This window comes from Setaria italica, chromosome IX (assembly GCF_000263155.2).
Source record: "Setaria italica strain Yugu1 chromosome IX, Setaria_italica_v2.0, whole genome shotgun sequence".
Lineage (NCBI taxonomy): Eukaryota > Viridiplantae > Streptophyta > Magnoliopsida > Poales > Poaceae > Setaria > Setaria italica.
Window position 1 is genome coordinate 4,640,523 of NC_028458.1, and position 26,886 is coordinate 4,667,408.

Sequence of the window (26,886 nt, forward strand, 5' to 3'; positions counted from 1 at the left end):
TTCAACTAAGTTTTTTGCAAAAACTTGTTATAAAGACCTGGCAAGTTCTTTAATTCTGGATTCTCGGTTCTAGAAACCAGAACCAAGTTCGGTTGTTTTACAACATAACACAAGTATGCTTTTTATCTGATAGGCGCCACCTCGGCATGCCATTCGTTGAAAGCTTGGTGCGGGACGAGGGCGCCAACACCCCGCCGGCGCCGGGCAGCTGTTCCCTTGCAGCCTTACCACTGGGCTACATCTACATGCCCATCCGCTAACACTTTTACGCTTATTCAAACTAAAATAAATTGACACGTTGACAATGCATAATTCATTTCAACTTATTCGGCAACTACGCTGTAATTGATCTCCATTTTACGGAGGAGGGAAGCAGCTTGATCCTGCACGACCTTCCACGCTTCACGGACGTGCCGCTCCTCCGTAAGCGTGCTCCCGACGGCGCACCTGAGCATGTAGATGCCACCCACCATGGCGGAGCTCATGTACGGCCCGGAGCCGGTCGAGTTCACCTCCTCCAGGAGCCTCCGGTTGAGCTCGTTGGCCGTCTTCTCGCCGCCCAGCTTTTCCGGCGACCGGAGCCGGAAGCACACCAGCGCGAACTGCGTCGCCACGGTCACCTCAAACCGCGCGTCGGCCCTGACCATGCTCTCGAACGACGCGGCTATGCGCAGGTGGGAGCGGACGTGGGCGCGCAGGCCCTCGACGCCGTAGCAGCGGAGCACGAGCCACAGCTTGAGCGCGCGGAACCGGCGTGTCAGCGTCACGGACCAGTCCTTGTAGTCCACGACGTCGTGCCCCTCCGCCGCCGCGTCCTTGAGGATGTACTCCTGCTCCGTGCCGAGCGCCGCCACGAGCAGTGACGGCTTCCTCACCCACAGCGCGCAGCAGTCGGTGTTGGCCAGAAGCCACTTGTGGGCGTTCATGCTGAATGAGTCCACGGCCTCAACGCCGTCAATGACGTGGCGGAACTCCGGGCAGACGAGCGCCGAGCCAGCATAGGCCGCGTCCACGTGGACCCAGGCGCCGTGCGCCGCCGCGACGGCGCTGAGCTCGCGGATGGGGTCCACGGCGGTGGTCTGGGTGGTCCCCACCGTCGCGCACAGGAAGAGCGGGACCAGCCCGGCGTCCACGTCGGCTTGCGTGGCGGCATGCAGCTCGGCTGGCGAGAGCGCGAACACGTCATCGCGGCACGTCGCGATCTCGCGGCAGTTGTCACGGTGGATACCAGCGATGTGGGCAGCCTTGCGGAATGCAAAGTGGGTCTGGTCGGAGCAGTAGACGACGAGGTCTCCGATCCTCCTGCTCCCAATGTCTGCGAGCTTCCGGTCCCTCGCGGCAACAAGGGCGCAGAGGATGGCCTCGCACGTGGTGCCTAGAAGCGTGCCTCCGCCACCGCCGCAGAACATGAGCCTCTCGGGCAGGTGGAGCGCTTTGCCGAGCCAGTCCACGACGACCATCTCGAGTTCGGTGGCGGCCGGCGAGGCGGCCCACGTGAAGGGAACGATGTTGATGCCTGCCGTAAGAGCCTCGCCGAGGGCACCGACAGTGCTGCTGGACGCCGGGAAGTGCGCGAAGTGGCGAGGGCTCTGCCAGTGCGTCAGGCCGGGCAGGATGAGGTCGCGGACGTCCCGCAGCGCCGCGTCGAATGCGTCGCGCTCCGGACGCGACGGCGCGTCCGCGGGGAGCTCGCGTCGTAGGAAGCCGGGGTTGACGCTGGGGTGCACGGGGTACTCGCCCATGCGGGCGTAGTAGTCGGCGATGAAGTCGATGACCTGGTGGCCCTGCCGCCGGAACTCGTCGGGGTCGAGCAGGTGGGAGTCCTGCGGCGGCAGAGTTCCTGTTTCCATAGGGACGACAACGCCGTTCTGTGGGGCGCCATTGCTGATGTAGCAGTGCGAAGGCGGTGCCATATATGCGTGGTGGGGAGGTGCAGAGACAAGTGATTAATGAACTGACGGTCCAATTAGCTGCACCTTCCACTTGTAGTAGTGAGAGAAAGAAGATGATGCAGTATCGAGGCAGATGAAAACATGAATCGCCTTCTCTAGCTATTTATAAGCTGGTGGAAGGTGCAAACGTGCGCAAAAAAAGGAAGAGTTAAACGAAACCAAAAGAGCTCGAATGCAAAGAAGTACGGAGCAGCAGGTAGCCAGGTACGAACTACGAAGTACTCCCTCCGTTCCAAATTATAAGTCATTCCAACTTTCTTGGAGAGTCAAACATTTTTATATTTGACCAAAATTATAGAGAAAATTACAAAAGTTTATGGCACCGAATAGATATACTATGAAAATATATTTAATGAAGAAACTAATGGTACCTATTTGATATCATGAATGTTAGCATTTTATTGTATAAATTTGGTCAAACTTAAGATGTTTTGACTCTCCAAGAAAGTTAGAATAACTTATAATTTGGAACGGAGGGAGTAGTGAAGTACGGAGCAGCAGGTAGCCAGGTACGAACTACGAAGTAGTTGCGTAGTACTGTACTCGAGTAGTTGCTTCGAAAAGGGGCAGGTGGAGCGCCTTGCCGAGCCAGTCGACGACGACCATCTCGAGCTCCGTGGCGGCCGGCGAGGCGGCCCACGTGAAGGGAACGAGGTTGATGCCGACCGTGAGGACCTCGCCGAGGCACCGACAGTGCTGCTGCCTGCTGGCGAGGGCTCTGCCAGTGCCAGGAATAATAATGGCGATCTTGACATGTTATGGAGATCATGCAAAATAATGGATTATAAGAATAAGAAATGGCTTAGGTTATATGCGCGACGTGGCGAGCTCGTCATCACACGCAGACCATACCTTAGCTTGGTCGAGATTGCATGCATGGTATGTACAAGAGCCACACGACCGGTGAGGACCCCGCGCGCGCAATGCGTGGTTTGCGTGCAGTCCGAAACCAACGACCGGCGAGCAGCGTTTGTGGCTAAGCTTCCAGGAATAATATATCCACGATCGCACAACAATTCATCTAGGTGGCTTCCAATTCTTGAGTCGATCTTGACACGTTGTGGAGATCACGACGGCAAACCGCACGATGGAAAACCGCGTCTACTCCACCGGGCACCCGCTCGCCGGCGAGGAGGTCCCGCACACGTGGGGGAAGAAGATCGCGGCGGCGCGGGACCTCAAGCCGGAGGAGTTCACCCAGGTGAGGGCGGTGGCGGTGAACTGCAGGAGCAGAGCCAGCCCTGCCGTGCCATTGGACTTCTTCGGCAACATGGTGCTCTGGGCGTTCCCATGGCTCCAGGTCACGGACCTACTGAACTCGATCGAGCTACGGCCAAGTGTTCCACGCGATCCGCGACACCGTGGCGCGCGTCGACGGCGAGTACATCCAGTCCCTCGTCGACTTCGGGGCCGTGGCGGACGCAAGCGGGGAGGAGCTCGTCGCGGCGACGGCGACGGCGGTCGCGGCCGGCACGATTGATCAACCGTCGACGCACAGCTTGGATTCTCTCATGCATGCATGATTTGTGGCTGATTAATCGCGATTTGTGATGGAGTATATGAATGAACGTGTTTCTGAAAGAAAAAAAGAGGAGCACACGTTTCACGGCCCACAAGTCACCCACTGACCCACCAAATAACGCTCAGCCCAAACGGCCCGCTATCAACGCCGAGTGAAACGGACTGGGAGCGACCGCAGAATCGCAGACCCAAATCCAGGCGTGGGGCCCGTGTCCAGAGCGTCTTCCTCTCCAGTCTCCTCTCCACCCACGAGCTCCATGCGGCCATGGCCTTCTCTTCTTCGCTGGCGTTCCCCTTCCCTTCCCCACCTTCTGGCCAAGCCCGACCCGCAGGAAGGCTCCGAGCCGGCGCCACCGGTAGGTTGCTGGGGTGCTCCTCGCCACCGCCCGACGTCGTGGTGACCCGCGAGCGGGGGAAGAACGCCAAGCTCATCGCCGCGCTGGTGAGTCCCCCCAATGGGTACTTATTTCTCCCATTGTGCTTTCGTCTTCAAATATGTAGCTAGAGATACGGAGGAGGTGGCAGTACGAACAGTTTGCGAAATTGAAGGAGTATTGCAGGTTAATTGCCTTTCTCGGCGTGCTAGACATGCGGCCTGTTGTTCTAGCTTGGGGAATTATACTGGTTTCCTTCACCTGTTAGGGGAATTATACTGGTTTCCTTCACCGGAGAGTTAACATGGGGCGTGATATGGAGGACCTCATTGCAAAATTTGTACATTAGCGTACTGATTGCTAATGGAGCTGACTACTACATCGTCCTTCTGAAACTGCCATCAGGAGTTCAGATTTAGTAGGCATTTCCACTTTTCTGTGATGTGTGATTTCAAATTTATGGTTCCATCTTGGAAGCTATTTTATCTTCCATCTTAGTCCTTGCTCCCATATTTTTTTAAAAAAATATGGAGCCTAGTGTCAATACTGCATTGTCGATTCTGATCAATTTGGCTTCGAATGGTAGGGAGCTGCCGTGGGGGGCAGTAGGCAATATCACCAATTGCGATGGTTACAGCCTTACAGGCCATGTTTCGATCTTTGGCACCCACAATCACAAACCCTTCAAAAATGCCAGGGCAAAATAAAATAGAATAAAACTCTCACGCAGACTTGAACCATTGTGCTTAGTGAAGACAATACCTGGGAGTCTGCTGAAAATTTCTCAGGGTGACTTGAATCATGAATATACTTAGTTCTGATAATAATTAAGTTACTTGTGGGATAACCATGTAAATATCGTCTTACAAAAGACTAATATTGTTTAAATTACTGCTGGTCTCCATAAGTTCAGAGATTAGTCTTTCTTTCTAGTTATTCTGTTGATTGCAGCCTAGCATTTACATCAATTTTCTAATTGGATTCTGTAGGAAAAGCACAATATACAGTCTCTGGAACTTCCTCTTATTAAGCATGTTGATGGCCCTGATACATATAGGCTTCCAGATGTCTTACGTAGTAAGTGTTAGTCTTTCTTTTGTCACTATGTACACTGTTCGCCCACTCAATTTCATTTTCAGAGTTTCATTCTTTGGATACACAGCACTTAACATATCCATTCTTTCCTCTTAGCCTTTTTATATGTTTTCTCCAGAAGATATTATAGTATTTCATTTCATGATATTCTCCTCTTCATACTAGCTCTAAAACAAATGCAATTGGAAAGTCATGGTTTAGTCTCAATGGAATTCTGTATTTACAGACGACAAGTTTGACTGGATTACTATAAGCTCTCCTGAGGCAGCTGCAGTGTTCCTTCAGGGATGGAAGTAAGCTTCAAGCATATTGCAGTTATGTGCTATTGTGCTCAATGTTGCTGTACAAGTATTAATTATGCCTCAATTTTGCTTCATTCCTTGTAACTTGTCACAAATATTTGTGCCAGTATTTCATTAGCTAACAGACTACATGGTATATCTTTTTTCTATAGTTCTACAGACTTAATTCCTTAATTTCAAATAATTGTTGCATCACCAGATCAAACATAACCTAAGACTGCCATTTTTTACGCGAGCTGCACAATAATTCAATGCCAGGGCAGCTGCAAGTCCTAAGGTGCGAGTAGCGGTTGTTGGAGCAGGAACTGCAAAGGTTTTTGATGAAGTATCACAGTCTGATGATCAATCTCTTGAGGTTGCATTTTCACCTTCCAAAGGTATATTCTCTTGTGGTTTCTATGATGTCCTTGCTACGTCTGTATTTTCAAGATTTATTGCTCTTTTGTTCATCCTCAATTATTTATCAGATTTAATGAATTTTCCTTCTTCATCAGCTATGGGTAAAGTTTTGGCCTCAGAGCTTCCCAGGGGCAGTGAGAGTACATGTAAAGTGTTGTATCCTGCATCTGCAAAGGCTAGCCGTGAAATTCGTGAGTCAGTTTGCTTCTTTCGTTATTATTTTCTTCTGCTTTCACTAAGGCCACATGTTTCTCACATTAACTTTTTTCGAAGTGGAGTGTTGGTTTCTTCACGGTATTGCATATTGATTTTGATCTCCAGTCAATATTCAGTCTTCTAGTTGAAATTTTATGGTTATGAGCTCTTAATTTGGCGTATGAGATCAATGCTCTTGATTTAATCATTTTTTTTATTCAGGAACTGTGTACACTATCTCTATCTGCATTTACGATACTTTTTTCTAATGCAGAAGATGGGCTATCAGATCGAGGATTTCATGTGACAAGACTGAATACATATACAACCGTAATTTTTTCACTTATGTGGGATGAACTTTTTCATTTACCTTTTCTAACAATCATCTCCTTTCTCACCACATGCACAAACAAGTCTTTCCACATCCTGTTGAACTTATTCCTGTGGTCTGTGGTACCTGTTTTAAACATGAATATTTTTTGTTGTTGTTGAGAATTTGCTATATCAATTTCATTTGTGCTTAGGCATGGATCTTCATACGAACTGAACTTTTACGACAACGTAAGCTGAACTATTGTTGTTTGTCTATTTATTTCTTGTTGGTTAAAATTTTGGTTAGCTGTTGAACTCAATCTCTTGCTCAACTATTCACTCTGCAGATGCTTAATCTAATGACAAACTCTGGACCTGAGATATAAATGTCTAGCATTCTTTAATTTAATAGTGTCATTTACTTCTGTACTTTTGCATGCATCACTAGACTACCAGAGTAGAGATTTCTACCGTAAGAACCAGAAAATAATTGGCATCGGTGTTATATCACATTCCTGTGCATGGATTTTGGACATCTGTTAATAATATTAAGGTGTTGTGTATGCATGCACATGCAGGTACCTGTTGAAGATGTCGAACCACTAACTTTAAAGCTTGCTATTTCAGCTCCAGTTGTTGCAGTAGCTTCTCCTTCCGCATTGAAGTAATTATAGCAAGCATATTTGGATAAAGTTTTCACAAATCATCTTGGTTCGTGCAAAGTAAAGCTGTTGTTGAATTGATCATGAGATACTAACATTTAAACATCAAATACTTTTGGGGAAGCTCAGTTTAACCTTATAAAAGGGGAGCATGCCATGCCAGTTAACCATCCATATACACAAGTAAAAACTTGAAATATGCTATTTGCCTGGATTGACTTTCCTTGAACCGTCAGCCTCCCAATATTTACTTCCATTTTGCCATAGCTTGCTTTTATATGTGGTTCCGTTGTTCAGTCTTTTTTGTCATCATTGTGATGCAGGGCTTGGTTAAAGCTGATCTCAAAAGTCGATAACTGGAATAATTCCATCGCTTGCATTGGTGAGACCACTGGCTCTGCAGCGAAGAAATTGGGTCTGAAGAGCATATATTATCCAACAACCCCTGGACTTGAAGGGTATGCACACATCATATTGCCCTTTGAACAACATCATCCAATTTTCATGCACACGTCAGGGATGTTGAACATTTCAAACTGCTGTTCTCACCAAATATTGCGCAGCCCTTGACTACTGCCTAATCTGTACGCCTGACTTGTCATGTTGCTTTTCATAGGTGGGTTGAAAGCATTCTTGAAGCGCTCAGAGTCCACAGGCAATTAAAAGAGGTTTCTTATCTTATCCTTGCGTCCTATCCTGATTTTTCTTGGTTTCTTCCGTTATAGCCTTCCCTGTTTCTGCTTTAGGCCCCAAAATGTTGAACACGGACAGCCCCTTGTACTGGATGACGCATGACGGAGCTTCTTGACGTTGGTGGCCGCTTGTAGACTCAGGAATTCTTTGCTTCTTTGGCCTTATAACGCCTGATGTACAGCCTATTGTTGTTTCGTCAGTGAAACTTGATCATCTGTTGTGATTAAACTAGCTGTAAATTGTGTGAGCTGTACAGGGTAGCATGTGAACAAGTTCTGAATCGCGGTTCAGCGTTGTGGTGTGGCGCCAAGTTGGACTGTTTCTACTAATTTTCATAAGAAGATGAGAGAATCCTTGTTACCTGTACATGTCAATTGTCGAGGAAGTCGATGCATGAATAAAGCTGCAAATGTTTTTGCCTTTCCATAGGGGGGTGGGGCGGGTGGCGCTCAGTTGGGCCATATAGGTGTTTCCCGGGCTGAAAGGCCCATATCTGTACTTGTACTGTACCTTTTGTTTTTCTGTGGTAGCCTCTGAACCTGTATGGCTGTATAGGGCGTGCGTGCACCATCTCTTCTCTCTCTCCATTCGTCTTTTTCAACGAGGTTAGCAGTGCCGTCTTTGTTTGGCTAACTGCGTCTTGTCGTCACGTTAAGTGGTGCTTGTGTGCGTTGAGGCACTACATCTTTCGCTGTTGGAGTAATGATAGAAGATTCTGAACACCGCGAAGCTACGGAATCTCCGTCCCCCCGACCTCACACCAAAGATTCCGTCTCGCCTTTGAATCTAACACGAGGAAGCCAATCATAGCTTGCAAACCGTCATGAGATTGTTAGCCCATACGTTAGTGACACCTCCCAACGATAAGCCCATCACGTTAGAGTTTGTTTTCCCGTTTTACCCTCTGTAAATCCGGCACATACGGCCGGTGTGTCAGCGTCACGAGTCACCGCAAGTCTACGGCACCTTTTTTACTGCAGCTGGTTAATTAGTAGTTAGCAGCCGAGGTTCATTGGTGGCAGAAATTTCCGAGCCCAACGATGCAACCAATCGTCATCAACGTCTCCGTGTCATATGTTGCAGGTAGGGGAGCTATGAGTTCGTGTCACATCGAATATTCGGAAGCTAATTAAAATGATTAAATATAAATTAATTATAAAACTAAGGCAGCTAATTAAAATGATTAAATATAAATTAATTATAAAACTAAGGCTAAACGACGAGACGAATCTATTAAGCCTAATTAATCCATCATTAGTAAATGGTTACTATAGCAGCACATTGTCAAATCATGGACTAATTAGGTTTAATAGATTCGTCTCGTCGTTTAGCCTCCGTCTGTGTAATGGGTTTTGTAAATAGTCTATATTTAATACTCCTAATTAGTATCTAAACATTCGATATGACAGAGACTAAAGTTTAGCCCGGAGATCCAAACATCCCCTAAATAACCTACCCCCTCCGCTCGGTTAATTTTAACCTAGGCCCTGTTTGTGAACCGGTGCTAAAGTTTAGCCCATGGCTAAAGTTTAGCCCCTCAAATGGAGTACTAAAGTTTAGCCCCTTGGGATGTTTGGATACAGTGCTAAACTTTAGCACCTTGGTTTGCAAAAGACATATTTACCCCTCCATTCAACTGCACTGTTCTCTCTCCTTCCAATTCGCTTTCTCCTCCTCTCTTGTTCTTGCCGCACAAATCTCCAGAGCCAGAACGTGGGGGCCGCCGCTCCACCGCCGCCTTCCCTGCTGTGTTCGGCCCGCGTCAGCCGCCGCTCCCTGGCTGCCGGACTGCTGGCCCTTGCCTCTGCTCGGTATCGGGGCTAGAGCTCCTCGTCGCGGTGCCTAGCGTGGATCAAGCCCGAGATCTCAACCAAAACCAACACGGCGGGGCATTTGTTGGAGGCGGACCCCACGACCTCCCGTCAACCCCTCCCCGGAGGCTCACGAGCAGCGGGAGCAAGAGACCCTCGCCTCTGCCGCTCTCGCTCCTCCGCGCCGCCTTCACCCACCGCGTGCCTCCTTCCGCCTGCCTGGATCCCTGCTGCTGCCCCACTTCCACAACCTCCTCGCGCGGCTCAGCCCCACTGTCGCCTCCCTCTTCTCCGCCGACGGAGCCGCTGCGGGGGACGCCGGAGAGCGAGAGGCAATGATGCCAAAGTGGGTATGGAGGGAGGGAGGGATGGAGGGGTGGGGATTTGCGGCTGGGTGCGAAGGCGGCGTGGCCGGTGGAGGCAGCGGGGCTGGGCGGAGGCGGCGTGGCTGGCGGAGGGTGGCGGGGGTGTGGCAGGGAGGAGAGAGAGGGAGTGCGGGGAGGGGGGCCACTAGGGGAAAAAATAGGATCAGGAACCACTTTTAGCCCCTTTAGCACCCTTTAGCACCTCTTGGAGGGGCTAAGAGCAACTTCAAGAGGCTTCTAATCTTACCCCAATACCTTCTTTAGGGGGAAAAAAGAAAAATTGAATTCCAACAGCCCACCCAACCCAAAAAAAAAATTAGCTACCCGAAAAAGCGATCCCTCGCCCCACATATTTTCGCGAGGCGCGGTCTTCCCCAATCCGACGAGCTCCGGTACCGCGCTCATTTTTTTTCTCCACGCCTCACATCCGTCGGGGACTACGCCGGGATGCTCTTCCGGGATTTCGTGCTAGGAAGGGAGGGCTGCGCCGCCGGGTCCCTGCTCCGCGCCATCCTCCACTCCGGCCACGTCTCGACGCCATCCTCCTCCTGGATCCGGCGGCGGCCACCAACGCTGTCCGCGCCGCGAGGAGCAGCTCTAGCGCGAGGCCGAGCGCCGCTGTGAGTCGGACCTCCGCGTCGCCGCAACCTCGGCCTCGTCCAGGTGAAGCCACCCTCCACAACTCCCCTCCTCCCGACAGCGCCGCCGGTGGAGCTGCTGGCGGACGCCCTTCCGTCCCCGGCCTCTGATAGAGACCATATCGGCCTGCTCCGGCCACCACCGGGGGCTCAAATCCTAAAGGCAGGCCAGTTCACCGAGCTTCTACAATGGTCGTGGCCTATATGTCATTGAGGGAATTACCAACGGGAGCTTACATTAGGCAATCTGACATTTTAGTGTCCGTATATATCATGTACATATAGGTGGATCAACAGGATAGATGTTCTGTTTCTTCATTGCCTTTCAGTTTTGTTCCAGATTGTATTGAACAAGGCCACATTTTTGTGGGGTGTTTCTGTGCTGTTGATTTGTGGCCATTTGGGTACGGTTGATTTGTGGCCTTGTGGGAGATGGCCGGAGGAGAGTGGAGTTGGCTGGCGTGCGAGGAGCCATGGCGGCAGAGCCGGCGGCAAGCTCTTCTCGAAGGAGTGATGGAAGGTAGAGGAGGTCTAATCTGGAGGTAGGTCCAATTACAATGACGTGGCAAATACTGGGAAACAATTTTTAGCGTTTTTTTTGGCTTGATATGTTTTTAGGGAAAAAAATTGTAGCATAACTCCCAATACCTCGTTTATAGCATAGCTCCCGATACCACATTTTGGGGAAGAATTTTTTAGGAAACTTTTGGAGTTGCTCTAAGGAAAGGGGGTGTTAGAGTTGCTCTAAGGAAAGAGGGTGTTAAAGTGAACTTTAGAGTGCCTTTGATTGGACTTCCAACCTGTTTTTACTTTTGCAAAAGCCAAAAGGCAATCAAAGGACCTAAAAGCTATAGTTACTTTTGCTCAAAAGCTGTTGTCTCTCGTACAAATTTAAAAGCACCCTCCACCTAATTTCAAATGCTTTTGGGGTAAAAAAATTACCCAACTACCCCTGGTCACGAGGGTACCGGTTCATTTTGCTCCCCCCGTTCTATTTTCTCCCCCACGCGCAGTACCGTCCGCCTCCGCTAGCCCCGTCGCAAAGCATCCGCGCTCATCTCCGTCGGGGGTAGCAGCAAAGACCAACGGAGTGAAGCATCAACTCGGAGTGGAGAATGCAGCCCGGGCCGGTGTACGGCGGCACCGCCGACGCTCCGTTTTGCGCGCGGCGGAAGATAGGGGCGGGATGAGCGAGATAACTCGATTCAGGCAGGGTGGACTCTGTCCGAGGCGGAGGAGTTCAATCCGATGATGTGAAAGGAGCTCGATTTGCTGATCTCCCCGGCAAGGTTCGATTTGATGGCTCGCCGTTGCCGGCGTCAATCTTCACCTCCAGGTACTCGTCCATACTCTGTAAACTGCAATCATCTCTTGGTTTGCCCCAAGCTGTCGATTCCAATCTGAAGAGCAATTCTGCCTTCCCTTGTGTAATAATCTACACAACCGTTAATTCCTTTTCATCCCATCTAATTTCAGTGAAATGGGATTCGCTAGTTGCAAAGAAATCTAACTGCAGTTGAGATGTCAGAAATTTTGCTGGTGACTGGTTGATTTTTCTGCAAAGGGGCATCTGTTGCCTATAATAAAGTTTCCATTACAATTTGCAAGCTGTCACAAACTTCTGATAAACTCTATCTGCGGGTGCCAGGATGCATGGGAATTTTGGAGGCAGTAGCATGGAAATCTAAAAATCCCTCCACTATTTTCTCGAAAAAATGCCTCTGTACTGTCGGAGTAGAGGTACTTGTTTTGCTGTCAGATACAAATGGCTGCTTCACTTCAGTTAGTCTTCTTGTCAAGTATTTATGTCCAAAGATCCATATTTTCATGCTAGAACAGGTACAACGAAAAGGCTATGCAAAAGACCCTTCTCTTGTTGTTCATATAATTCTACGTAGCTCTCCTTTGATGGTTAGTGCGAGAGTATTTATGTCAAAGATCCATATTTTCATGCTAGAACAGGTAAGCTATGTAAAAGACCCTTCTGTTGTTGTTCTGTTGTTGTTCATGTAATTCTACGTAGCTCTCCTTTGATGGTTAGTGCGAGAGGAGGATAGAAATGCTGAGGAATGGCATTGTATAAACCTTTTGATAGATATTGACCAATCACTTTGACGGACGATGGACGAAGAACATATAAAATTTATTTTTTTTCTTTCTAAAATAGTCATTTACATGCGAATTAGTGAACACATTATTTTATTACGAGCAATTTACATATAAACACACCCACATACCTTTAGAGTCATTACAGGTATTTCTTACATAGCGTACAGTTTCACAGTTGCTCTAACCAAACGGTCTTCTGCTTTTCCTACGGTTGCTTTCTCACAGCTGCTTTTCCATAGCTCACAGCTCACAACAGCTTTTTAAAAAGCCACAACTTAACCAAACACACCCTTAGCACCCTACTTTTAGCATCCCTGTTTGGCAGGACAAGTGCTAAAATGAGGCTAAAAGTGAGGTGCCTTCCAAATAGGGCTTAAACTAAGCACGGCTGGTCAAAAGATGCGTGACGACGGCGAACGCTTCGCCGCCGGCAAGCGGACGCACTTGCATAATCGGACTGCACGGGTGGCGCCACCAACGTCGCCGTCGCGAACGTACGCCAAGGTAACGAGCGGCCGACACCGAGCCGAGAGACCGAGAGCGCCCCGCCGCTGTCTAAAAGATATGCCCGGATGTCCGATGAAAAATCCGTTGATGTAACATTGAAAATCTATAGTTGAAACATTAAAATATATACGGAAAAAATGACTATGTCGTTCAACTCTGGGATAAAAAATTCCCGCCGCAACATAAACATTATGTTTCATACAACATTTATTGTTAAATATGCGAAAATAATATACTTAACTATAGCAACATGCGTCGGAGCATCCAATTTTTTTAAAGATTCCAGTCGTCCTGCCCTTAGCGTTACCGAAAAAATAATTGGGAAAAAAGCCTGCAACTTTGTGAATATGCGCCTCGAAATCTATGGCGAATTTTGCCAACGTCCTTTCGGCAATGGACGGATTATTCCATTCCACTTCCGGCCGACTTTTTACCTCGGGAAAAGGCAGAGGATAAAGAGAGGCTTTGGCAACTTGGCGTAAAGCTGTGGACTAGAGTTGGAGTTGTTAAACTGCGAATATAGTACAGCAACCAGTACTTAATTAGGAAGGAGAAAAAGGAGAGTATCAATCAGTGGCGGTGGTGCTGCTAGATTACTAGGGCCATGTTTAGTTACTCCCAACTCCCAACTTTGACACTATGCAAAAAGAAGATTCCCCATCACATCAAACTTGCGGTACATGCATGGAGTACTAAATGTAGATGAAATTAAAAACTAATTGCACAGTTTTGTTGTACTTTGCGAGACGAATCTTTTGAGCCTAATTAGTCAATATTTGGACAATAATTCACAAATACAAACGAAACGCTACAGTGTGCTACAGTGCTGTAACAGTAATTTGGCACCTCCCAAATTCCCTAACTAAACAAGGCCTAGATTTGCAAGCCTGACCAATGCAAGTCACTGCGTTTATTTTACTAGCGTTTTAGGAACAGTACTCGTCAGGCTCGAGAAGAGCGATGGGTTTCGATTCTCTGGCCCGCTGATCACTTCGTGGTTCGGGTATGGTGGAGCCTGGCAGCTGCTACCTGACGCCGGTTGCAACTGAAGCTCACTCTCGGAGACATCAACCAGCTCCCTGTCTGCCGTTTCTTCCTCCCCCAATCCATAATTCATTCTCATCGCAACCTTGTATGCACCTCGCACCGTGTCCAGTCTAGACACGACAATCTTGAAAGCTTAATTTTTAGGATTTCAGCTACGTCGCAGGTGTAAAAATACCTCCTAACGAGCTTCATCCTAGCAATTTGAATTTTGATCAATAAGATGCGCTACCCTCCGGATCCGGCAGGTTCTAGTGCTTCCAATAGAGCACAAACCATGCGACCTTGGTAACTAGTTATCACGCCATATACGAATGGTTTGGCCGTCCCCGACTCGCCAAACTATACCTTTTTTCAGAAGTACCACACCATGCTCGATTGCTCTCCACGTTTGAGATGCTTCGCCTGCCGTCGCCATATCTAGAAGGTTACCAGTGGGAAAGTATTTAGCACGTACAACCCGCGCGCAAAGGCTATCGGGGAGGGTAATTAATCTCTAAGCCTGTCTCGCCAACAGTGCATGGTTGAATAAGTTGAGATTTTTAAAGCCCATGCCTCCATAACCCTTTGGTAGGATCATCGTTTTCCAGGGTACCCACTATACCTTCCATTTCCCTTATCCGAACCCCACCAAAAGGTATGGATACTTTTTATTATATCTTCACACAAACCTCCCGTGATTTTGAAAATGCTCATAATATAATTTGGTAGCGCTTGGGCAACTGACTTGATTAGGACCTTCTTACCGACAGCTGATAGGGCTTTCTCCTTGCCTGCGACCATACGCTTCATAAATCTCACTTCAAGAGGTTGGAATGTCCCTCGCTTTAACCTTCCATTTGGTGTGGGCAGACCCAAGTGTTTCTCTTCGAAATTCAGGCGTTCAACCCCTAAAATAGTCCTGACTGCCTATCAGGGGGAAATATTAACGACCCTTCGAAGCCCATGGAAACAACAAAGACGCAAAGGCCCAGGCCCGCCTAAGGGAACAACGACTGCCGTCGGCCCAACATGGGAGGCGAGAGCCACGCTCCGCCTCGCCCAACCTCATGCCCCGGGGTCGGGCGCCCCCGACCTCCGGAGGAACGAGCTCCGCCTCGCCCGACCACGGGCCTAGGGTTGGGAGCGTCCGACCCCCCGCCGAAGGTCTCCGCCTCGCCCGACTCCAGGTGTAAGGGGTCGGGCTACCTCGGGCTCTCCAGACCAGAACCCGCCTCGGGCGCAGATCCCATGGGTCCCCATGTCGATCTCGCCATAAATGCACCGCAAAGCTGTCAGGGAGAAGGATATCTACGCCCCCACGCAACCCGCCGCAAGTACCCATGCGCGGCCGCACAGTACTTGCTACATTAGCTGCTACCCCCTCCGATTGGCCACAGGGCACTCATGGCCTGCACCGCCCAGAGCAGGAGGAAGCCTCGCCCGCTCTTGTGCCCCGCGCGCCCGGCAGCAAAGATGCGACGTCCGCTCTCCGCAGGCCGTCAGCAGGATGGCGGGATCCGCCGCCTCCCAACGGACACGGGGGTCACGACGAAACGCCATCATCACGCCCGGCGGCTACAATCGCCGAGGAAGCCATCGACAGGACGCAACGGCGGCCACCTTCTTCCAGCAAACACGCCGGTGGAGGCCGAAGGCCGGCAAGGACGCCGGCGACCTAGGAACTTGGTTCCCCCTTTGTGCTGTATTTTTACCTAGCCATGTTTATCTCTTTACCGCTCCCCACACTCGATCTTGCCTGTAATCCCGGAGGTCTCCCTACGCTATAAAAGGAGAATCGGGGGCCTGAGACAGGACAGAGGCTCCACGCACAACTCAAGGTACCGTGACGCCTCCAAACCAACAGAACGCACCCACGCACCCTCCTAGAGCATCAGTGCACACCCAAGAGATCTGGGACCGGATCCCTCTCTCGCCTTACTGTAACCCTACTACAGTACCCCGCGTGGGCAACACGAGCAGCTCCCGACATTGGACGTAGGGCGTTCATTTGCCCGAACCAATCTAAATCCCGTGTTTCTCATGCCACCATCTCAAGCCTTACGCGCATAAAAGAAATTTACTAGTCTAAGTCTTGACCCACTAATCTTGACAACGACACTGTCTGGACTCTCGCCTCATCTCCTCCCTCACGCACCAGTAAGGAACGTTTTACTTGTGCTCAGGAGCTGACCCGTGCACTTCTCAAAAGTTGATATGGCCGAGCGTACATTATGAGCCTGTTCTTCGGTAGCACGAAAGAAAAGTAGACTATCATCAGCAAATAATAAGTGTAAAACGCTAGGCACTCTCCTACATACCTTTAGGCCCTCCAGCCGATTCAATCTTTCATATTGTTTCAACAGGGATGACAAACCATCAGCAACAAGAAGGAAAAGATAAGACGAAAGCAGATCACCTTGCTGTAAACGCGCGACGGTGCGAAGGGTACCAGGGGTACCCCATTGAAGCGGACAGAATAGCACATTGTGGTCACACACGTCATAACCCAATGCAACCATTGACTTTGAAAGCCCAGTTTCATCAACAACCTTTTCAGATAACCCCAATCCACACGATCATACACCTTTGATAGATCCAACCTATACGCACAAAACTCCCCTCTATCACCCGTGTGCCCTTTTGGATGGCATGTATGCATTCAAATGCTATCAAGGCATTATCAGTTATCATCCTCCCTGGAACAAAGGCGCTATGTTCCTGCAGCACAATCTCACCTAACAGGGGCCTTAATCTATTCACCATGCATTTAGAGAATACTTTGTAGATAACATTGCATAGACTTATGGGCCAAAAATCTTTTAATTCCTCAGGGTTGCTGCTCTTCGAAATCAGTACAATGGCCGTCTCATTGATACCCGATAGCATGACGCCGTCAGAGAAAAACTTCTTAACAACATTAATCACATCCTCCTTCAGAATGTCCCGGTGTCTCTGAAAGAAGCGCGCCGGAAAACCATCCGATCCTGATGCTTTAAGCGAGCCCATCTGAAATAGCACGTCTGAAATTTCCTGATTAGAGAACTCCTTACATAGGTGGTTGTTCATCTCATCATTGATCTTTGGCTCAACTAGCTGCAGCAGCTCATCAGGAATGACTCCCTGATCGGCCCTGTATAACTCTTGGAAGAAGGAAGATGCCATCTCCTTCACCTCCTGCACATTCTCACACCACTCAACATTACTCTGCCTGAGCCTCTTAATCTTGTTCTTCTGCCACACAGCCTGCCTAGTATTTTCTATCACCTTCCTTGAGCCATGCAATACGCGAGCATTGAAGTTGCATCATTTCCTCCTTGTATAGCAGCTCGGCCATCCTGTCTGTCACTCTCCGAAGATCACAACATTCTATCCCTGGATCCGCCCTGAGCACCTCCAACTTGGCCCTTAACACGTCTAGCTCTACCGTGACTGAGCCAAAGTTCTTTGTGCTCCAGGTGCACAGCGCTGATTGTACCTATCGCAAAGCAACAGCTACACCTCCCAGTCCTTCTCTACTTGGTGCCGTGCACCAAGCTTCCTTTACTTCTTGCGCTAGTGACTCCAGACGTTTCCACATAATCTCATAGCGAAAGATTCGAGTTTTATGCCATTCCCAGTTCTCCTTTCTAATTTCAAGACATAGCGGGCAGTGGTCTGACCGTGAGGACACAAGGTGATGCAAGGTAGCGTTGCCAAACAAATCATGCCAGCTAGAATCCGCAACAGCTCGATCAAGATGTACCTTAACATTTGTGTCTCCTGAGAGCCCATTATCATAGGTGTAGGGGAGGCCCACGAACCCCAGATCAATCAGATCGCAGTCACTCAAGACTTCTCGAAACACCGCCATCTGCCTTTCCGATCTTGCACAAACAGAGAAGTGCTCGAAGCCCCACATGGTTTCGTTGAAATCATCAACTACAAACCATGGGAGATCAGATACCCCCCACGAAGTCGACGACGAGCATCCCACATAATATGGTGATTTTCTGTTCTCGACTCCCCATAAACAAATGTGATTCTAAACCATGGATCATTCACGCTCACGTGTGTGGAGACATCAATATAACGGCAATTATTTTCTATTAAAATAACTTCAACTGACTCATGTCAAAAAAGAACTAAACCTCCACTCAACAGACACTATCCATACCAATGCAATGCTTTAAACCTAATCTCCAACGTAAATGTCCTACTCTATTTTTTGAATTATGAGTTTCACAAAGAAAAACAAAAGACGGGCTTTTGGCTCTCACAAGAGTCGTCAATTCCTGAACTGTGCTAGAGAGCCCAATCCCTCAACAATTCCATACCAAGGCATTCATTGTGCCTGGCGGGGCTTGCCGTGAGCTCCTGCTAGGGACTTGCACTCTCCTCGTGCACAGACATCCTTCTCCACCACCTGATCATTGCCCCGAGGGGTGTTACCAGCACCTGCGCCTTTGTTGACAGTTGTCGTTGTCACCGTAACACCTTCATCCAAAAGATCGTTGTCCTGCAGCTCTTGCATAGATTTTATGATTGCCCCTGGCTTTAAGACCTGTTTATTCTTCTTCTATTTGTCAATGTCCTTCACAGCACCTGGGCTTCTTGGGTGGGTTTTCCTCTCTTGCAGATTATCGTTCTTCGCTTTAGCCTTCTGCAGCCTGTCATGAATGCTCAGCGGCATAGCAGGCGCCGTACCGGCAGCACCCGTTTGTGCAGACAGAGATCCCTCACTGGAGTCGACAAAGGAATTTAACCTAGAGACTATTCCCTGCTCATCCGCCAATGGAGCCTTTGGATGGTTTTGGGCGGGAGCACAAGCAAATACATTGGGGTCGAGGAGCCCCTCATCCACTGCCATCTTCTGCACATCTTGTGCTAGCTAGCTTTCCACCTCCAGATCGACCGTCGCCTCTCCAATTGGTGATTCATCCATCTTTTCCACGGACATTCCTTCTTTCACACGTGTGTCCTTGCTTGCACTTTGGTGAACGCCGCCGTTGAACACTGAGTTGCTATGGGCCCCTCCACTCATCCATGGCTTAAGGGAAGCAATCACCCTATCTCTCTGACCACCACTAAAATTCAGACCCCTTTTGGCAGCTGGGGGCGACGCTCGAAAGGATATGATCCTCCCCACCTCCTTCTTGTGCGGCGAAGTCCACAGCTCCGTACCATATCTGACGCCCCCATCACCATGTACTTCATCCGGGCACTCCACTAGATATTTGGACGCACTGTTGCAAATCCGACAACAGCACCCGTCGGGTGATGGTCGAGGAAAGCAGAAGGTCTGTAATGAGAGGAGGGTTGTGTGGTTGCAACAAGAGAAATCTCCCAAGAAGTGGTCTCCACCACCAGGCAAAACACTCAAAATAAATGTGGATGGGGTTTTCATCATCGAGACAGGAGCAGCAGCTGTGGGGGGCTGTTATACGTGATAGCACGGGCAAACCCCTACTGATAGCTTGGAGATGGTTACGGCACTGCAGAAATGTTGAAGAAGCAGAAGCGCTAGCATGCTTAGAGGGAATCAGGTTAGCTGCATGGTGGGCGGACCGGGTTATGGTTTTGGAAGCAGACTGCTCCACTGTAATTGATAAGCTCACGAAGGGAGGCATGGACAGGTCCCGGGTGGTGCCTGTAATTATGGATGCCAGCTGCGTAGTTTAATTTTCATGAAGATAGGGAGAGAGTAGAATAAGGTAGCTCATGAGCTTGCTCATCTGGCCATCAGATCGAAGCAGTGTTGCGTTTCTTTTCTTTCGTTTCCTGAGTGTGGTCATGCACTCCTCTGTAATGATACTCCTTAAGTAATGATACCCCTTTTCTATTGTGTAAACATAAACACTACGCCATACGACCGATATCCGTGTATACATGATAGAGAATTCGCTTACCATCTGGACGAGCGTTAGCTGTACGATGTACTGCACTGCACGAGCACGACCAAGATCTGCGAGAAATGCACGACGAAGCTCTCGACATATCCTCTCCGCGTCACCGTTTTCTTCTTCTTCAGTCTTCAATTTCCTAGCTGACTGCCGAAACGAGCCCAACCATAAACGACAGGACAACACTACCGAATCCCGCAACGGCGAACGGGCCTAACAACTGACACATGTCAGGAAGCTCATAAAAGGCCGAAATCAGCCCGTCTTCCTGTGAGGCCGCAACCCAGCACACAGGATCAAACCCACCGACGACGCGCCGAGGCCCGTCTCGGTCACACGCCCCCGACCGTTGCCGGCGTTGCGTTTCGCCTGCGCCGCCCAGACGCCCACCGTGGTCTGTGGACTGTGGGTCACACGCTGACACGCCCACCGTTGCGTTATCTCTCAGGCAGATGCGCAACACGCTCCAGCGCTTAACCAACCGAGGCGCGCAAAATTTTGCAAACGCACAGGACCATGTACGCGCGCTAGCTGTACAACGTACTGCATGCGCATCGCCATGATACATAGGCCAGTCCACCTTTCCCCCCACAGGGCGCGCTCCCCGGTCGGCCGGCGTCGCAAACGGCTCCGGTGTCGCCTCCCCGGCGCGGGGCCCGGCGTCTCCTGACATCGTATTTACGAGCGCCGGCAGCAAGTCGAGGAACGGACACGGTGGACCTGGCGACGCCATGAGTACGGTACGGGTTGCTGGGGATGACCGGGATATTTGGATCGGCCGTCGGCGTATACGATATCATGACTTGGTGAGCATGCAGTAGCCGGGATGAAATGAAAGCAAGTAATTCTTGGTTCGGTGCACGGGTGCTTTTACAAAGGAGCCAACAGCCAAGGAGGAGATGTGATTCATGGTGGCTGAGACCTGAGAGACTGCTCCAGGCTCCAGCAGTCAGCACGGACGCACAGTGGCCGGCGATCGAGACTTGGCATGGGGAAGGAAGGTTACATCGGATGGAACAGTGCCACAGTGGTTGTCACCACGGCCTTCCACAGGAATTTGGATCCTTCCCTTTGTATTTGACTAGAGTTTAGAAAGGTGAATGTGCATTTTAAGAGTTCGAGGACCCAGATAACATTCGTTGCCAAGTTCAAGAGTCGGCCGTACATTTACTTTTATTTTCATGACACGACGTAGGATTCTAGGCTGATTCAGCAGTTGTCAGTTGAGTCGTTCATTTGACTTGGATTGCCGGATGCCAGGACGAGAGGATTTCATGGCGTCACGCATGGTTTGACTTTTCCGAAAGAGGACATTTCAGTTATGAAAACGAAAGTCAGAATTCTGGACCAAGTTTAGGCTGTAGTAGTCAATGCCAGAGTCACTCCTTACAAGTGTAAGCACAAGAGACAATTTGACACCATCAATGTATTGTTACAAAAAACAAAGTCAAAATTCTGGACACAGGTTTTTTTTAGTCAATGCCCGATTCATTCCATACAAGCCCAGGTCACTCCATACAAGTGTAAGCACAGGAGACAATTTGACACCATCATTGTATTGTTACAAAAACGAGGTCAGAATTCTGGACAAAAGAGTCTAGGCCGTAGTCAATGGCAGATTCACTCCATACAAGTGTACAAAGCACCAGAGACAAATGACACCATCGTCGAGGTCTGCCTGAACAATCGTCGACTTCTTGGTTTGACGGGAAAAGGAAACACTCCTACCACGGTAGAGATCTGGCAACCCCTTCGATGGAAATGTCTGTTCACCTCGTATTCGCTCTCAACCGGTGCTGTCAGATTCAGCAGGGTTGACCAGAAAAGTAGGTGCTCGTGCCAAGAAACTCCCTCCACGTTTTCGTACCACTACTACACACATGGCCACGTGGCCTTGGCAGTACTTGTTGGTCACATGGTCAAATCCCTCTCGCTGGAGCTCGCATCGCCTTGAAGCAGCAGCTTTTTGCATCAGCGCGTGCTACAGCGCCTGGATCTTGCATTCTTGCTGGCAGGAAGGGGATCGGAGGACGCTGTTGTTGCCGTTGCTGGCTGCCGCCCGGCTGCCCGCGTGCCGTCGCTCTCGCGAAGTCGCGAGCCGCCTCCCCCACCACGGCACCACCACCGTCCGCGCCCCTGATTGATCAGGAAGGGAAAGCAAAGCAAAGAGCGCGGCGGGCGGCGGCCCAAAACCAAAAGCGAGCGGCTCGCCTTTCCGCTGCCGGGTGCGCGCGATTTCCACCGGGGCCAGCGTGTTGGCAGGCACCAACCAACCCGGCACCGGTTGACGGGCACCAACGCGACGAGACGGGGCGGACGTCGGAGTCGCCGAACGGAATCAGAGCGCGCGCGAAAGGCGGCCGGGGGACGGGCGGCTGCGGCTTGGTTGGTGACCACCAGACTGCCGGCCCGGCCGGGCCGGCAAGCAGCATGCATAGCCCGGTTTGTGCTTGGTGGCCGCCCAAGCTGGACGCTGATCGCCCTCAACTACTGCACAACTTAGGTTCTAGACAAACGTGTGGGAGGCATAAGCCTGACTAACGAGTCCTCTGAAGTCTCAACTTCACCAAAAACTTGACTTGATTTTCACACGTGGAAACAACTGTAGACCTTGGAGAACACAGGATGAACTAGAATAGTAGAGAATGAAACAAATAGTTCTGGGTACGATATGCACTATGGCATGTCTTCCATTTTCTTATGGTTTGCATGCAGGCGACTCCGAATATTCAGAGAACGGCAGGGCAACTCAAAAGAACAGCCACGCCACCTGCTGCCTGATAACTAATCCAACTCTACTCCCGCAAGGCAACAACAGTGCTTCGAGATTAAGCAAATGGACAAAGCCAGCAGATAGAACAATTACCTTTCCAGATACAGCACAGCGAAATGCACCCAAAAACTACCAGCTCAACAACCCTGTCTGTCGATAAGCTTTGATCACCACAATACAAAATTTGCAACTAACAGCAGCGCCCAGAAAAAAAGGTCAGCATATGTTAGGAAGCAGGCAATTTCAGTCAGAGCAGGATTCGCTTCCTTAACCAATTGTCACATGATTAACTGTCCTACTTTGCCGCTTAGTGCTAGCAGTAAAGCTAAAAGAGGCAAAGGATTAAAAAAATGTTATCATCTGGAATGATAGCTCAAAGAAAACTGTAGCTAGTAGACCATTATTCTCAATGCCATCTGAAAACGACGTGATTGAAATCACCATGTACTTGCTCGCTGAATTCATCACAACACTAAAGTAGAGGATTTAACAACAAAACTGAAAAGGGTAGAATCACCTATCATCATGCTATTCATGTTGCAAGAATCATACAAGCGAGCTGAGTGTACTTCATGGCCAATGGAGCCAATTTACAAACAAGTACATGGAAAGGATGCTCCTCAAAATAATTAGGTGGTACATATAGATCTCCAACAAAATCTACAGACGAAAAAGTCGCATGCCTAGAAAAGGGGAAAAAGAAGAATGAAGAAATATACCAGCCAAACTGCCAAGTATTGCCCCTTGATGCCAAGCAGAGATATTCGGATGCAAAAGCAATACACAGAAGCACCTTGACATCTCTTCTTCTATCCTCCTCTCAATTACACTGTCGCCTCCTTCCCTCTATATTTATGAAGTAGCTGCGATAGCCATAAACTTGAATCCTCTAATACTACCTTTCTGCATCCTCAGGAATAGATGATAGCCTCTCTTGCTCAAGAAATGACGAATCCAGAAATTTTGCAACAAATGCCCACAACCTGTAGACATCCTCAAAATTTGTAAGGAACCCAAGAGAAGCAGTGACCACTTCAGTACCAATAATAGCATTTTTGCTAGTTTTCTTTTCACGGCGACCGTTTGCTGCTGGTGTGGAAGAGCTAAGACCCACATCAGCCGCACCATGTTTCTGGTTGTCTGTGAGTCGTATATGACTTAGAAACCCAACGCCCAAAGAGAGGCCTTCTTTTTCTGCCAGTTTCTGTACAATTTCGGGATTGATCAGTGAGGTTCCAGTGTTGCAGTCCTTTATGTTGAATGCAACTGCTGCTCCTCGATCATATTTGATCTTTGGACCATATATATAGACAAGGGATACCCCCTCGCCATCCCCTGAATCAGGTAGCCGGAGCTGCAATAGTGAGGTCACCAACCAATTGATCAGGTATCGCAACCGAAGTGTGGTCTTACTAAGTCCAAGCATGTTCACATGATCAAGATGTTTGCAGATAATTTCAGGTTCTTTCCTGCCATCCTGAGGTTCATCATAGTCACTGTATGCTTCGTCATCATCATCTGCCATTGCATACCCAGATGTTTCCCCAGCATCAGAATTACGACAGAGCCTACTATCATCCATAGTGAATGATACCTTGCGCCCCATACTTGAAACTCGTTCCGATTCTTCTACTCCAAAGAATCTTCCACCATTGAATCTGCCATTGTGTGCTTCCCTCCTTCCCAGTAGACGAAAGTCACCTTCATTTTCCCTTCTGATTGCACTCTCTTTGGTTTCTGCCTGACTTTCTGAGCAAATCTCTGAAGTGGAGCCATTCTCATGGGTGGTGTAACTCCCAAATACAGAGGTTGCACTGCCTTCAGCAGGGCCATTGGCACAAGAAAACTTTACGAACCTCTTGTTTCCTTTGGCATCCTTATCTTCTTCAATCTCACTAACAGGAATGGCATTCTTTATGTCATTATGTGAATGATCTTCATCTGGAACCACCTTCACAGGCCCTGAATCTTGTGATACTGACCTCACAGCTGCATCGAATGACATAACATGGTTGTCATGAATAGGACTCTTTGCCAGTTTTGATGGCACCTTTGGCGATGCCTTCTTCGCATTCCTCCTACCAGAAAACCAGGACGCTGGCAATGGAGATCCCAATTTCCCCTTGCCTGATTGCTCTGAGTGGTCTGAACCAAGTGGACTCTGGCCCAAATCAACCCAGAAGGAGTTCTCGGATGACTCATCCTCACTGAACACAGGGCTCTTCATCACCTCCCCAACAGAAACACTCTCACTCTCTTCATATATTGTGCTGGCACCATCCCTATCTGAACTGTCCTGGTCCATTTCACTCTCAATCACCTCCCTCACCTGAGCTGATGAATATGCGCCCGAGAATGCAGGTAACTGGGATGCATGGTGATTGTTTGACACTGACCCCTCCTCAATTGGAATGATAGTATCATCCTCCAGCCCATCCAGGACACCATCAAGACCATCAACTGAGTCACTAAGATACTGTGGAAAGACCGGCACAATCCGCACCATTCCTGCCCCCGTCCCGCCGCTCGGACTCTGCAAGCACGCCATTACCGACTTCTTGATCAGCAAGCAGCCAAAACCCGTTGGGTCAGCCCCAAACACCCTATAAAATGACGTGATGATGAAGTCTGGCCGGAACAGCGACAGCCCCAGCGAGTCCATGTCCTTAGGCCCCAGAGCCCCAGCATCGAGCAGGACATGCCAGTGATTCTGCTGAGCCAATGCCATCCACTGATAAGAGTACTTTGCCCCCGTCACCCTCGACTGCACGGGGAACACGAACAGGCCAGTGGCGGAGTCCTTGCGCCGCCGCTTCTTGGTGGAGATCAGCTTCCGGAGCTCGGTGGTGCAGATCTTGAGCGTGGGCCACTTAAACCAGGCGGAGTATGCCTTGGCTCCCTTGTCGCGCGCGGCCTGCATCATCCAATTCACGGATTGGGACTCGTGGTCGAACATGGTGAGCAGCCGCTTGTTGGTGCCGAAGGGGTAGCACTCTGCGAGCAGCCGGAACGCCGAGCCACGGCTGACCGTGAAGACGAGGCAGTACTCGGACTCGGGGATGTTGAGGTAATCCATGATGCGGTTCTTGATGTCGTGCTCGGCGGTGCCCTTCTCGGCGGAGCCGTAGAGCGCATGGTTGCTGAGGTTGGCGGTGATCTCCGAGAGCGTGAACGCCGCCGACGGGTCGGCAGGGTTGCAGCTCTGGAGGTAGGAGAAGAGACCGAAGCCGCAGTAGTCAAGGCATACCTTGTCCAGGTGCGGGTACTCGTCGGCGCGGAGGCGGTCCACGTCCGCGGCGGACGCGTACTTGGGATACATGGCGAGGAACGTGGCGAGCGCCTCCTCCAGCACCGGGAGCGCGTCCGGCGACTGGAACGCGCGCTCCGCGGCCACCGCCGTCGCGCGCAGGAACTCCCGCTGCGCGTGGAGCCTCGCCAGCGACCGCGAACGCCCCACCGACCCCTCCTCCGCGCCGTCCCCTCCATCGAAGAGCGCCTCGTCGCGGGACTTGGCGAGGCATCCGTCCTCCGAAGCCTCCTCCAGCGCCTCCCGCAGCTTGCTCTCCTGCAGGCGCCGCCCGCCGCCGGACCCCGCGCCGGCCCCGCCCGGCGGCGGCCGCGGCGGACGGTGCTTCTTGTCCAGGAGCAGCGCGGCGCAGTGGGACAGCGGCTTCCACAGCGACAGATGCATGCCGCCCGCCCACAAAGCCGAGACCTTTCTTCCTCCCTCCCTCCCTCCTACACCATCCGATTCCCCGGCGCCGGCGTCCCCCCGCGAATTCTCGGGATCAAATCAACCCGCGATCGAATTCGACTCGGAGCAGGGTTCCCCCTAGGGCTTGGGGGATCGACGGAAACAGACAATCGGGCTGGGGCCCCTCTCCGCTGTGGAATCTAGATCAAGGAACGGAGCCGAGCAAGGGGGGGCGACGGAGGAGTGAGGGAGGAAGGGCCGAAGGGGAGAGGACAGAGGAGGAGGAGGCGGAGGGGAGTAAATTGGAGCACACCAACTCGCCTGCACGGAATTAAAAGCAAGGGGTCCCACCGGAGCATTTAATGGCGACTCCACATATTTTTGCTGTATTTTGCGCATCAGTAAATTTCCATCGTCATTTATGAACTAAAATTAGTGTACAGATATCCCAGATTTGCCTTTTCACAGGAAATGAAATCTGTACTGGATCCAAGCAATCTCTGAAGATAAATGAGGCTGGATGCTTCACAGTTGTTGCAGATTTGCAGTTGCTGGTGAGCTCATTAATTACCTCTAGCA

General features: G+C 50.1%; 3 protein-coding genes and 1 long non-coding RNA gene across 5 annotated transcripts; 2 read left to right on the forward strand and 2 right to left on the reverse strand.

Moving 5' to 3' along the window:
• On the reverse strand, nt 1-2,173 carry LOC101783343 (tyrosine decarboxylase 1). The gene has a single exon (XM_004981589.3). It carries the CDS (start codon nt 1,911-1,913, stop codon nt 324-326), a length of 1,590 nt encoding a protein of 529 aa, XP_004981646.1. The 5' UTR covers nt 1,914-2,173; the 3' UTR covers nt 1-323.
• A 1,469-nt stretch (nt 2,174-3,642) lies between these two features.
• Nucleotides 3,643-7,924, forward strand: LOC101783745 (uroporphyrinogen-III synthase, chloroplastic). 2 transcript variants are annotated; one of them, XM_022823426.1, is made up of 10 exons: nt 3,643-3,915; nt 4,837-4,924; nt 5,169-5,235; nt 5,503-5,621; nt 5,739-5,834; nt 6,116-6,168; nt 6,729-6,814; nt 7,136-7,270; nt 7,429-7,480; nt 7,559-7,924. In XM_022823426.1, exons 1-10 carry the CDS (start codon nt 3,739-3,741, stop codon nt 7,571-7,573), a joined length of 888 nt encoding a protein of 295 aa, XP_022679161.1. In that variant the 5' UTR covers nt 3,643-3,738; the 3' UTR covers nt 7,574-7,924. The 2 variants fall into 2 exon arrangements, with proteins under 2 accessions (XP_022679161.1, XP_004981647.1); XM_004981590.3 differs by having other exon boundaries at nt 3,645-3,915; nt 6,113-6,168.
• A 3,394-nt stretch (nt 7,925-11,318) lies between these two features.
• On the forward strand, nt 11,319-12,438 carry LOC111255781. Its single transcript, XR_002675735.1, has 2 exons — nt 11,319-11,655; nt 11,796-12,438. It is a non-coding gene; the product is annotated as an uncharacterized LOC111255781 (long non-coding RNA).
• Nucleotides 12,439-23,073: 10,635 nt separating this feature from the next.
• Nucleotides 23,074-26,604, reverse strand: LOC101784159. Its single transcript, XM_004981591.3, has one exon. It carries the CDS (start codon nt 26,302-26,304, stop codon nt 23,509-23,511), a length of 2,796 nt encoding a protein of 931 aa, XP_004981648.1. The 5' UTR covers nt 26,305-26,604; the 3' UTR covers nt 23,074-23,508.
• Between the last annotated feature and the right edge of the window lie 282 nt (nt 26,605-26,886).

Bases quoted from the DNA above. Each gene is read 5' to 3' on its own strand.
- LOC101783343 (XM_004981589.3), bottom strand. From the start codon at position 1,913: ATGGCACCGCCTTCGCACTGCTACATCAGCAATGGCGCCCCACAGAAC.
- LOC101783745 (XM_004981590.3), top strand. From the start codon at position 3,739: ATGGCCTTCTCTTCTTCGCTGGCGTTCCCCTTCCCTTCCCCACCTTCT. The intron at 3,916-4,836 runs GTGAGTCCCCCC...TGGATTCTGTAG, and splicing joins CCAAGCTCATCGCCGCGCTG to GAAAAGCACAATATACAGTC. The intron at 5,835-6,112 runs GTGAGTCAGTTT...TTTCTAATGCAG, and splicing joins AAAGGCTAGCCGTGAAATTC to AAGATGGGCTATCAGATCGA.
- LOC101784159 (XM_004981591.3), bottom strand. From the start codon at position 26,304: ATGCATCTGTCGCTGTGGAAGCCGCTGTCCCACTGCGCCGCGCTGCTC.